The 14,264-nt window shown below is 46.3% G+C and overlaps 1 protein-coding gene across 2 annotated transcripts in view; it reads right to left on the bottom strand.

Annotated features, from left to right (window-relative positions):
• The window catches only part of PTGS1 (prostaglandin-endoperoxide synthase 1), a 156,659-nt gene that overhangs the window by 125,892 nt on the left and 16,503 nt on the right, over positions 1–14,264 (bottom strand). For both annotated transcript variants that reach the window (XM_068249717.1, XM_068249716.1), the window contains one exon: positions 9,482–9,598. In XM_068249717.1, coding sequence (XP_068105818.1) covers positions 9,482–9,598 — 117 coding nt within the window. The remainder of the gene's footprint in view (positions 1–9,481; positions 9,599–14,264) is intronic.

The following is a 14,264-nucleotide window of genomic DNA, read 5'->3' on the forward strand; positions in this document are numbered from 1 at the left end:
ATAAAAACTCACTGTGTTAGGTTTACAGGTTTTTAAACAAAGTAAACAGTTTAAAAGGATGTTGAACTGATTTTCCATAAACTTTAAAACACCGGTAGAAAAAATATTTAAAGATGTTAAAAAAACACAAGTGTCACAAGTGTTCCATTCAGTGACGAGAGTTTTCCAGTCATTCTGAAATTCTACACAAATCATGCAATGTTAATGGATTATACATATTAAATATCAAGGGAGTGCTTTTTAAAAGACTTCCATTTCTCAAAACAAACCTACCGAGTGACTGAGAGGTCAAGTGAAACATTTAGCGATTACTCTTTGGGGTTTTGTTACAGCAACATTGAAACGTTCACTTAACCACCTGAGCGGTCTGGACGAGCTGAGCTCGTCCAACACCGCCGGAGGTCGCCGCTCAGGCCCTGCTGGGCCGATTTTAATCAAATAAAAAGCAGCACACGCAGCCGGCACTTTGCCAGCCGCGTGTGCTGCCTGATCGCCGCCGCTCTGCGGCGATTCGCCGCGAGCAGCGGCGAAAGAGGGCCCCCCTAGCCGCCTGAGCCCTGCGCAGCCGGAACAAAAAGTTCCGGCCAGCGCTAAGGGCTGGATCGGAGGCGGCTGACGTCAGGACGTCGGCTGACGTCGATGACGTCACTCCGCTCGTCGCTATGGCGACGATATAAGCAAAACAAGGAAGGCCGCTCATTGCGGCCTTCCTTGTTTATTCTGGGCGCCGGAGGCGATCGGAAGATCGCCTCCGGAGCGCCCTCTAGTGGGCTTTCATGCAGCCAACTTTCAGTTGGCTGCATGAAATAGTTTTTTTTTTATTTGAAAAAAACCCTCCCGCAGCCACCCTGGCGATTTAATCAGAACGCCAGGGTGGTTAAAATAAGGTATGCCAGCAATGCTGCAAACTTGGGCTGCTTTTTAGGTTTTGTGCCTGCTAATTACACTGTTTACACATGGCCTGCCAGAGCTGTTCATTTCTGGGGCTGTATTTAGCTGCCTCTTCTTTTCTGACCTGCGGGTCTGTATAATCATCATCACCATTCTCTACAAAATGTGAATATACAATGCAGCACTCTATATTACATAAGGGTTGTAATTACAGACAATTCCCAAAAATGTACATCAAAGTCCCAAATTATTCTGAAGCTTATTGGATAAGAAACTGATCAGGTTTCTCTTGTGCATGCAAGATTGGCAGAGATCTCATGAAGGTCAGAAAGGGATGAGCCCTTAACTAGCAACTGGAAGCAATAACAAGGCCAACACAAGCACAGGACAGAGTTCAAGCAGTCAAGGCTGCAGTGGGGATCTCCTCATTGAAGCGTTGTGCACACACTAGATTGAATGGCAGCATTTCTTTGGAAACCTCAGTTGACAAACTAGCATGTGTACAGGCATTCCCCTAGGTCTCTAACAGATCCAGCACTCTAGAGCTTCAAAGTGGACCTGAACTCTTGCACAGTACACAATGAAAACACTGGTTGGTTGAAAGAGGCGCCCTGGTGGTTTATAAAAGCACTTAAAAGCAGTTTAAAATTTGACAAAATATTTTGAGGTGGCTTACCTCAAATAACGAAAATCTTTGACGAAGCAAAAAGATTTTATTAGTAGCACAGGCAACGCGTTTCGCGGGTCTGAGCCCGCTTCCTCAGGCCAAATAACAGTGCCAAACTACAATGATATAGTCAGCATAGGGAGCCTCACTGAGGGGTTGAGACAGAATACACGTGGGTTACCACGATAGAACTCTGTCTCCCACCTTTTTTCCAAGGAGAGCGACCGCACCCAGATCCCTAGGGATCACCCCGAGTGGAGTCGGGTTTATTGTCTCCACCTGCTTCCTGTGGTTGGTTGCCCCGCTGCAACCCACCTTTGTGAGTAGTCTTATTTCCATCTTTATATCCACCATTGGTTTGACATATTACACTATTGGGCTCCCGTCCCTGTCTCCTGTGTTTTTTTTCAGAGGGTGCATAGACACCCACACCTTGCTACACAATGAAAAGTCTTTATTCCACATATATTTGCTGAAGAAATCTACTGCTCTGTGCTTGTGGATCGAGATCAAAGTGTCTAATTAGTTCTTAGCAGATGTGAATAGACTACAGGAGCTCTGCAGGTGCTCCCTGCAAAGTGAAACCGACTTGTAAACGTCATTTTTTTAGGATTTCCATAAAATGTAATGAAGAAATTTCTTTGTCCATTAAGGTTATCATGCTGTGGCTAACCTTTCATAGCAGGGGTCAGGAACCTTTTTGGCTGAGAAAGCCATAAACGCTACATATTTTAAAATGTATTTCCATGAGAACCATACAATATGTTTCAAACTGGGACAGTGCGCATGTGCAGCAGAGGGTTCATGTCTCTGTTGCCATGGAGATGTGTACACAGTTGATCCTCTGGCCAGCGGAAGTGTCAGACACGTCTTCAGCTTCTCTTGGGTTTCCGCAACATCAGCAATTTCACTGAGAGCCAGACAGGAGAAATACCGACTAACAGCTTGTACAATTAGCTAGCTGACTTGGGGTTTTAATTAACTTTGTAGGACGAGATCCCCACACTTTGGCACAATAGGCTGCCTGTTAAGCTACAGACAGCCTATTGGGTAAATCAAAGTGTGGGGATCTCGCCCTACAAAGTCACTGGACCTGACAGGGTCCAGGGTGGGACAATTGGCGCAGCCGTTAGTTTTGGGAGGGAGCACGAGTAAGTTAGTGGTGCATGCTACAGCAGTAGCGTGCCTACTTTGAAAATTTTACTTGCACTGCCACACTAAGCCGTGCTGCTTGAGCAGTGTAGCTTAATAAATTAACCCCTACTGATTTGTCTGTGAGCCAGATGTAACCATCAAAAGAGCCACATCTGGCTCCTGAGTGTAATAAACGAAGGGGCAGCAGCGGCGGACAGCACCGCCGCCGCAGCTGCCTCCGTGCCCCTGCTCGACCCTCCGGCATCTAGAACGCCGAGGACGGGACTGTCATTTTCCCATAAGGTCGCTGTCTCGCGCGGGCGCGCGAACAGACAGGACCTTTATGCGGGGAGGAGGCTCGTCAGCTGACCTGCTGGTCGGCTGACATCAGAGGAGACTCACGGCGCCCCGGATTGGCTGATTGCAGGGGGCGTGCCTGTGAGGTCTCCTCTGCTTCTTAAAGAGACACTGTAACATCAAAAAGATCCCCTGGGGGGTACTCACCTCGGGTGGGGGAAGCCTCGGGATCCTAATGAGGCTTCCCACGCCGTCCTCTGTCCCATGGGGGTCTCGCTGCAGCCCTCCGAACAGCCAGCGACAGACCCGACTGTCAATTCAATATTTACCTTTGCAGGCTCCAGCGGGGGTGCTGTGGCTGCTTTCGGCTCCGAACTAGACGGAAATACCCGATCTCCGTCGGGTCCGCTCTACTGCGCAGGCGCCGGAGACTTGCGCCTGCGCAGTAGAGCAGACCCGACGGTGATCGGGTATTTCCGCCTACTTCGGAGCTGACAGCCACCAGAGCGCCTAAGCAGGAGCCGGGAAGGTAAATATTTACGTCGCCACTGTACGGAGGGCTGCAGCAAGACCCCCGAGGGACAGAGGATGGCATGGGAAGCCTCATTAAGATCCTGAGGCTTCCCCCACCCGAGGTGAGTACCCCCCAGGGGACGTTTTGATGTTACAGATTCTCTTTAAGCCTCCGGGCTTCAGTCATTCCCGGTCTGCTGTCGTGAATACAAAAACGCTCAGACCTTAGACTAGTATCCGGTGTGCTTTGATCTGGGAGGAAACCAGGAATTTCACACAAGACTAGGATTATTGTATATGATTGTATCGATTACCTGTGTATGACTCTGGCTAAACTCTGACTTCGCATTCGCTTACTGATTTTGTACTTCTGCCTATCTGCCTATAGTTGCTGAACCTCTGCCTGTTAACTGATCACTCTTCTGCCTCACGATTCTATACTGATACTTGCCTCTCTGTTGCCGTACCTTGCCTGTCTGACCACTCTACTCACCAGTGGACCCTAGCCACTGGTGAGGTGCTCTATACCCACCAGCTAAACTGGTGAGGTGCCGCCTAGTGACTGATAGTACCTTCCCAGCCCCTCTGGGTAGGTTTAGCCAAATCTATCTAAGTCACCTGTTATACCTTTCCAGCTCCTCTGGGAAGGTCTAGCCTAGCTACTCTTCAGTTCCTGTTTTACTAGTTCCTTGCCAGCCCCTCTGGTAAGGACTAGTCAGCCTATTTCCGTACCCTCCTAGTCAGACCTTTCCAGCCCTGCTGGAAAAGGTCTGTGTGATTATTTGTCTGATTATTATTGGTCGCTTACCAGCTCCCCTGGTATAGATCAGCATTACTATTTCCTGTACTCTCTCTGTTAGTACCTTCTCCAGCTCCTCTGGGAAGGTTTGATCAAATCTATACAGTCAGTGCACTGATAGTACCTTACCAGGTAAGGTCTCGCAAAACTATTAAAGTTACGGTTGCACCAATCACTACTCACACAGTCTGTGTTAGCTATACTGGCATTATTGGTGATTCTGCAGATCACCTAATAATCTGGTATAGTGTCTGTATTGTTGGTGATTCTGCAGATCACCAAATAATCAGACAGAGTTATAACACCCAACCGTTACACTGAGCCATAGGTTCCCTACCCCTGTTTTATAGCACAGAGGAAATTCTGAGTTTAGTTCCAATTGCTGTGGCTGAGCTCAAAGTTCCCTGACTGTGCCCACCAGATGCCACCCTGTCATCCATTGTACCATTGTCCCTAACCCCTCTGTAAAGCACTGTGGAAGATGCCAACACTATAGAAATACCAATAATAATAATGACAATAATGATAGAGTTCATTTCGAAGGAAAACCAGTCACAAACATGCATTTCTGACAATCTGAATCTCCATTCTGAAAGTGATTTTACAAACACTATCTTGACTACAAATCATGGGGCCCTATAGTAAAACAATGATACAAGATAAGCTTTTGTGGAAAAAAATAATTTATCATAAATCAGTGGCAAACCATTCTAAAATGTAATTATTATCTTTTCGGTTTAATCTGCAATGATTTTCCAGACATGTCAAATGATTCTTAACATCCCAGTAGAGTGCTACATTGCTTGGTGGAAGGCACTCCAAAATCCCCATTTGCACATTGCACTTGCAAGTCATAGCAGCTTCTCGTTATGCACATCCATTTACCACTTTCTGTTCAGATGCTTAATCATACACAGCATCACACACACACACACACACACACACACACACACACACACGCACACACACACGCACACACGCGCACACACGCGCACACACACACTTTCCCTCTTTCTTTTCCTTTATAAGATTCACTTTTCTGTTAATAACCAGTCAGGTTCAGTGTATTAACATATCCGAAATCTCATACACCTGACTAGGCATCTGATGTGAAGACCGATTTAGCAATAATCCAGTGGTGTACAGAGGTGCGGACAGCCAATGTTTGTACCCCTAAAGTCAGGGCCAGTCAGGGCCAAAAAAGGACAAGCATTGTCACTAGCTGGCCCTCAGAGAAGCTCACAATCTAATCACTGCCATAGTCATATGTCCAATTTAGGGGCAAGTCAATTACGGTAACTTTTCTGTATGTTTTGGGATGGTTGAGAGTTAGCTCATGGACCACATACAACTGAGCCCAGCAGGGCTGGGTTTACCATAAGGCACTGTAGGCACGTGCCTACAGGCACTTGGTGATGGAAAGGTAGCTCATGCCTCTCCCCAAGCGCCTCCCTCCATCCTTCCCTATGCAGAGTCCTGATGAGTGTATATGAGAGGTTACTCACCCTGCTCTCTATATTCCACTGACGAGATCTCCCTTCAGTCAGGATTAGCTCTAGCTATTTAATACTGAGGTTCCGCTAGCTACCTAATACTTGAGGGCACCTCTAACTACTTAATATTCTGGCTACCTAATACTAAGGGACACCTGTAGCTACCTGTGATATGAAAGGAAGTAAGGGAGACATGACAGCTGGGACAGCCAGCACACTTGTGTTGCGGTTGGCCGGGGTTTGTAGGTTCATGGAACTGGAAGTATAAGGCTCCAGGACATCTGTGCCTACAGGCTCCTCTGAGGTAAATCCGGGCCTGGCGCCCAGTAATTCAGGAGGCTGGAGGAGCAGACTATTTACATTCATTCAGCTCAGGCAGGATACATGCAGGGGTCAAGTGGGGCGTGGACACGGGTGGACGGCGTCCACTTACTATTTCCCGAGGGTGGACGTCGTCCACCCTGACATGTGTGAAGGGAGCAGCAGAGTGCAAGGAGAGCTGTGAGCAGCGGTGCAGAAGGGGGGCCATCTCCCCCCCCCCCCCTTCCCTCACCTTGGGGCTCTCCTTCCCTCGCTCTCCCCTCCAGAAGTAATGTGCAAGCAGCCAGCAGTGGGCGGGACTTACCTCTCCTCGTTCCGGCGCCGGATCTGCGTGCTGCTGCTCTGGTCTGGACCAGACCAGTCTAGCGTCAGTGACGTGCTCACGCCGGAACGAGGAGAGGTAAGTCCCGCCCGCTGCCGGCTGCTCGCACATTACTTTTGGAGGGGAGAGCGAGGGAAGGAGAGCCCCAAGGTGAGGGAAAGGGGGGGAGATGGCCCCCCTTCTCCACCGCTGCTCACAGCTCTCCTTCCACTGCGCTGCTCCCCTCCTGCTGGGGGACACCTGACTACCTATTCTGGGGACATATACCCCCTGACTACATATATACTGGGCACATATACCCCCTGACTACATATACTGGGCACATATACCCCCTGACTACATATACTGGGGCACATATACCTCTGGCTACATATACTGGGACATATACCCCTGGCTACATATACTGGGCACATATACACCTGCCTACATATACTGGGGACATATACCCCTGACTACATATACTGGGCACATATACTCCCTGACTACATATACTGGGCACATATACCCCCTGACTACATATACTGGGGCATATACCTCTGGCTACATATACTAGGACATATACCCCTGGCTACATATACTGGGCACATATACCCCTGACTACATATACTGGGCACATATACCCCCTGACTACATATACTGGGCACATATACCCCCTGACTACATATATTCACACATATACCCCTGCCTACATATACTGGGCACATATACCCCTGGCTACATATACTGAGCACATATACCCCCTGCCTACATATACTGGGCACATATACCCCTGGCTACATATACTGGGCATGTATACCTCTGCCTACATATACTGGGCATATATACCTCTGGCTACATATACTGGGGACACATACCCCCTGGCTACATATACTGGGGACATATACCCCTGCCTACATATACTGGGCACATATACCCCTGCCTACATATACTGGGCACATATACCCCTGGCTACATATACTGGGCACGTATACCCCTGCCTACATATACTGGGCACATATACCCCTGGCTACATATACTGGGACATATACCCCTAATTACATATACTGGCACATATACCCCTGGCTACATATACTTGGCACGTATACCCCTGGCTAAATATACTGGGGACATATACCCCTGGCTACATATACTGGGCACATATACCCCTGACTACATATACTGGGCACATATACCCCCTGACTACATATACTGGGCACATATACCCCTGACTACATATATTCACACATATACCCCTGCCTACATATACTGGGCACATATACCCCTGGCTACATATACTGAGCACATATACCCCCTGCCTACATATACTGGGCACATATACCCCTGGCTACATATACTAGGCACGTATACCTCTGCCTACATATACTGGGCATATATACCTCTGGCTACATATACTGGGGACACATACCCCCTGGCTACATATACTGGGGACATATACCCCTGCCTACATATACTGGGCACATATACCCCTGCCTACATATACTGGGCACATATACCCCTGGCTACATATACTGGGCACGTATACCCCTGCCTACATATACTGGGCACATATACCCCTGGCTACATATACTGGGCACGTATACCCCTGCCTACATATACTGGGCACATATACCCCTGGCTACATATACTGGGACATATACCCCTAATTACATATACTGGCACATATACCCCTGGCTACATATACTTGGCACGTATACCCCTGGCTAAATATACTGGGGACATATACCCCTGGCTACATATACTAGGCACATATACCTCTGGCTACATATACTGGGGACTACTATTCTCATGGCTACTTATACTGGGGACACCTATAGACCTGGCTACCTATGCTGGGGGTACCTATTTTGGGGGAACTGCTGTCAGATTATCTACATTTTTGTTGAACCACTGTTATGTATTTTGGGGAACAGCTGCCAGATTATGTGTATGTTAGGGGAACGTCTGCTGCCAGGTTACGCATATTTTGGGGAACTGCTGCCAGATTGTGTATGTTTGGGGGACCACTGCTGCCAGATTATATGTATTTTGGGCATTACGTGTATTTTGGGTTATCCGCTGCCAGGTTTCGCGTATTTTGGGGAACTGCTTCCAAATTATGTGTATGTTGGGGGAACTGCTGCTGCCACATTGTCTATTTTGGGGGAACCACTGCCATATTATCTGTATTTTGGAGGAATTTCTACCAGATTATGTGTCTTTTTGGTGAAATGCTGTCAGATTACATCTATTTTGGGGGGATACACTACGGCAGAGCTCAAACTTCCCCGGCAGACCTTTTACATCACTGCTAAGGTCATGTATATTTAGCCCCACCCGTGACCACGCCCACATTATGCTTGACCACGCCCATTTTTTTTGCGCCCCACGCTATGTGCGGCACAGGAGTTTTCCTGGTGAGTCCACTCACTTCTTTTCCCAGGACTAGACCCCTGGATACATGGCTCTGCAAACCATAGTGTGGCACATTTCCCCTTTCAGCCCTGGAATTCTACCTCACAAGAGATGATCTCATGGCCTCTGCAGCAATGGCAGCAATAGTGCCCAGTGTCAAGGTTGTTCTGAGATTTGAAAGGCTTTAAACTTACATGTACTCTCCACAATGAATCTTATCTTGTCTGATTATGTGTGTTAAGAATATTTAACAAAAAAACAAGGCATCATCCCTGAATTCTGTTACACTATAAAGCTTTGTTATTTGGAGTGTGTGTGTGTAGGTGTGTGTGTGTGTGTGTGTGTGTGTGTGTGTGTGTGTGTGTGTGTGTGTGTGTGTGTGTGTATATCTACATATGAAGTCTAGACTAGCACTGGTATAAAAATGGATTCAGTTATTCTGAAACACCAGTGCAAACACAAAGAGGCCTGGCCTTTATACAGTTTTATCCATTATTTCTGAACGGAAGGTAGACCTTTTAAACTCCCACAATCTGTAGTACGTGACAGTTATCCTGGTTCTTTCTGCTAAGCTTCTGAATTACTCAAAGCCTTGTACATCCTTACAGGAAGCAACTGTTAGACATGATAATGACATTTGTTACATAACTTACGGATTGTGCAGTTTCTTCCGTAGTATCCAGTCATTGTACAGTCACATTCATATTTGTCCAGATCAAACCTCACGCAGACCCCATTGTGCTGGCATGGGTAGTAGCAGCATGGATTCACTAAAATAAGAACAATCCACAATTAACATTTGCCTTATAAGTTACATATAAGAAAAAGTTAAAAATATTCTACAAACTAAATAGAGCTACCATATTTTTTGAACAAAACATGCTATAGTTTTGTTGTAAATAAGTGTACTGAAAGAAAGGTTTAACTGATAACAGTGTAGGTGGTTATTCCAACCTGCATTTGCAATGACTAGCAAACCTTAAAGTAAACCTGAGATGGGGCAAAAGGAAAAATCTATACGTACCTGGGGCTCAGTGGCGTAACTAAGAAGCTTGGGGCTCCGGTGCAAGTTTTACATGGGGCCCTAAGCACTCTATTAATATGGAGCCCCAAATCCTACCAATGACAGTTGCATTGCCAAAAAGGTGTAATCAAAGTAAGAAAATAGGTTGTTAAAGGGGTTCTTTCGCGAAAAAAGTAGGCAGTTAAAAAATGTGACAGATGACAGGTTTTGGGCCAGTCCATCTTTTTAAGGGGGATTCTCAGGGCTTTCTTTGTTTTCAACAGCATTTCCTGAACAGCAGTTTAACTGCCAACACAGTAAGATACCAGCCAGCCTCCCTAATCACTTGCACACTATTTTGTCAGTTAGACTTTGCAACTGCTGTTCAGGAAATGCTGTTGAAAACAAAGAAAACCCTGAGAATCCCCCTTAAAAAGATGGACTGGCCCAAAACCTGTCATCAGTCACATTTTTTAACTGCCTACTTTTTTCGCGAAAGAACCCCTACAAGGATTACCACTATGCTATGCACCTACAGAGGAGTTCATTATCAGCATAACACCAATAAAAAGCTAATAAGATGGATGAAGGGGGTCCCCTAGTGGGCCCCTCTGCGATCGCTACCTCTGCACCCCCTATTGCTACGCCACTGCTGGGGCTTCCTTCAGCCCTCTCCAGGCTGATCGCTAACTTGTCATCTTCCACCACCACCTGGATCCTCCGCAGTTTCCCCCTGGAAAGACCTCAACTCCAGGGTATACTGCAAATGCGCAGCCCTGCCACACGCACATGACTGGGAGCATTTTGCGAATGCGCCGACTGGCCCCGAATGGAGGATTTTCCGGGTCCAATTACAGAGGATCCAGGCAGCAGCGAATTATGAGGAGTGACCGATCAGCCTGGAGAGGGTTGGAGGAAGCCCCAGTTATGTATACATATTTCCTTTTTCCCCATCGCAGGTACACTTTAATAGGCTTTTTCAGTGATATGTACACACAATACTTCACTCCTTCAACCTGGTGTTAGAAACTGAATTGTTTTCCAGTGTACAGTTTCATGCTCAGTTTGGTTGGCCTATACATTTTTGCCCAATCGATTTCCAGCTGATTCAACACTTTCATTGAATCTAATGGTCATCTCTGGCCCTAACATATCAGATCATGTAATTTTTGATGAGTTGTGCAATTTATTGATCGAATGTGTGATCCAACCTGGCAAATGTAATTTTTATTACAAGGTTTTTGACTAGTACTATTTTAAAGTCATCCTAAATACTAACCAATGGTTGTAAATTTGCACAGACCCAGGAACACCTGTGGGCGGTGGCTTAGTGTGGGTGGCGCAGTTGTGGGTGGTGGCTTAGTATGACCATTGGCTTAGTGTAGGCAGCTCAGTTGTGGGTGGTGACAGTGTGGGCGGCAAGTAGTGCCGTAGCTTACTGTGGATGGCTGTAAGGAGCCCTCCTTAGCGTGTTCTGTCCGTTACAGTGGAGCTGCAAACGGACAGATCTGGCTTATCTGCTTGCATTCGGTTGTGCATTCGCAATAAGTCTCATTGTCATTTACACATCGTTCTGCAGTTCTGGGCAGTTCAGGATGCTGTCATCATTCCACCAATTGCTTGTTGCAGCTGAGCTGCGGCCAGATAGCCCTGGATTTCCTGCATGCATGTTATTACATAATACTGCATGTATTTCTTATGGGAGTCCTTTGCATGCACAGCCAGCTAGCAAATGGTACTCAAGCCAGCTCAAGATTGAATGATTACCATTCAGCTGTGTGGGAATTTGCATACCTGCATCCATTGGCTGATGCCAGCATAAAAGTCTGCCTCCCATTTCCTACCCCGCCCGTCATAGCGTTCAGCTCTCTGAGTTGTCGTTGGGTCTATGCTGTGAAAGTTGTTATTGTAAATGTATAATGCCTTGCTCTGTATTGTCATGTCTGCTGCATGTTTGCTGCTTTAGCTAGTGAGTTATTTGAGAGCTACATTTCATATATCAGCACAATATATATGTACTCTAGTCAGTCAGTCTTGTAGTTTGTAGTTATATATCTTGTAATCTATTGTAATATTGTATTGTGTACCGACCTTTGCCTGCCTCTTGACTACGAATCTGCCTAATCCTTCCAATACGACACTTCTGAATTAACGTGTATGACCCAAATCTGTTACCGACTACGTCTGTTGTGTATTGTATCACATAGCATCTAGCCTGATAGGCGGTTCAGAGCTGCATTTGCTCTGGGCAATCTTGCTCCCTTGTTCATTACTCCTGTGTCCATCTGTGGAGCCTCTTCCATTTTCCAGCTCTTGGCCTTGTTGGGCTGGGTGGTCAGAAAGTATGACCCCCCCAGCATTACAACGGCACAGTTTTGGGTGGTGTACACACGCAATTCTTTTGAACAATGGGGATCCCTGTATTTCCTAATTAAAAGAGTGATTGGGATGTATCTACTTACACTGCAAACTGCAATTTTCAATCTTTGCTGAAATTCAGTCAAAATCAATGTGTCTGCATGGTTCTGCACTGACTGATGCACTAATTAAATCACGACCCAGATCGTGTCTTTGACTGAACCACTAATCGAGCTGTTAAAAAATTATTATATTTTTTTTTTTTTAGAATTTGAAGGGATTGCAGACAGATTTAAATTAAACAGGGCAGTTTCTAGGCTAAATTGTACCCAGAGCGAAAGTATAAAAACTCACCTTTCTTCTCGCTCCAAGCGCCGCTCACTTGCCGTTGATCTCCTCCGTTGCATAGCCACTTATACACTCTCTACTTCCTGACTAGCAGGAATTAGAGAGTGTATCAGAGGCTATGCAGATGGAGATTAGCGGTGATTGGAACGGACAGGGAGCTGCACATATGAGGCTTCACGCCGCGCTTACTCTGAAGATTGGGGCGCATGGAGGGGGCCCTGAGGAGAGGTAGGGAGGTAGAAGTCAGACTCCCCTCCACGCAGCTGAGTCTCAGTGTGACCGCGGCTCTGCCCTCCATCACTGCGCCCCCCTCCCTCACAGCGCTCAGGGCAGTCGTCCGCCTGCCCTGCCCCTAGAAACGGGGATGAAATTAAACAATGTGTAGCAAGTTTTACCCATATCCAAATAACTTTTACCAAAGCCTTCTCTCATTATTTTTTGAGTTTAATTGTATTCTGGAAGAACTAATCTGTCAGATGCCAGCTGCCAGCTGTCTCCACTCATAAGTAGATATCTGTAAAGAACTTTGTTATACTGCAATATATAAAAAAAAAAAAAACACTCTCAATTTTAAGAACCAAAAAAAACAATAGTGAAATATTCCAGTAAATGTAACTTCAGTTGTTGTCATTGTGATGTATTGTATCTCAGAGTGCAATACATCACACTGACAACAACTGGAATTAGATAAGCCATAGATTTCAGCGAGCTTCCTAACAGGCAAACAATAAAATAACTGTGAGGAAGTCCGGTATTACAAGTGAATTTATCATCCGCCAATAGGAGAGAGGCAGAGGAGTCCACTTCACAAGTGCAACAATTGTAGGAAAGTCATATACTTAGTGGCCTGTTCATATAGCACTTTGAAATGACAAACACACTTTCACACAAAATTCTGCATGTTTTCCTGACATTGCAGTATTAAATGTACAGCACAGTTTATAGTAAGCAACTTACTGCATTTCTCCCCATAGAACATTCAACAGATAAACCTCAAGAATGGCAGAGAGGTTGGATTTTGAGTGGTTTGTGTGAATGAAAAGCTGTAGTGACAAGGAAATAGAGACGCCCATCTATTGTAAAATGATGCATGCCCGACTGTATTGAACTTGTGGCTCTAATACCGTCTGAATTATTAAGGCCCCGTTCACACTACATGCGTTGCCATCTGTGTTTCGGCAATGCGTGCAGGAGGCAGAAACGTGCGACATAGTGCATAGACTGCACTGTCTGATGTTCACACTGCATGCTTTCCGGACCAGTGCGGTCTGCGAACGCATGCTGCACGCATTTTTTAACAAAACACATGGCTGATCCATTCAGTATAGTGAATGGGATGAGCCACGCAACGCATGCTAACGCAGATGGCGTGCGTTGGTACTCGTTGCGTTCTGATCGCACATCCATCCGCGTTTGATAATGTGAACATGGCCTAAGGGTGATGCAGAGCTCTTCTTGCTTGCGCTGCTTGTGCCTCCTTTTACAGGCATGGTACATTCATACCACCTACTACGCAATGCAGCAGCATTTGAGGTGGTGGAGACAGGCAGCCTTATTTACAAGTATGGAATAGGCTGCACCTTTCTGTACAGCCAGCAGTGGTGCCAGGCAGCTTGCACTGCTGCTATTGGGAACAAGCCAAACAGTTAACAAGTATGCAGATCAAGTGTTCAACATGCTTTCATTTCACCAGTTGCATGCTTGTTCCAGGCATGAGTTATACACAT

Source organism: Hyperolius riggenbachi, chromosome 8, assembly GCF_040937935.1.
Source record: "Hyperolius riggenbachi isolate aHypRig1 chromosome 8, aHypRig1.pri, whole genome shotgun sequence".
Taxonomy (NCBI): domain Eukaryota; kingdom Metazoa; phylum Chordata; class Amphibia; order Anura; family Hyperoliidae; genus Hyperolius; species Hyperolius riggenbachi.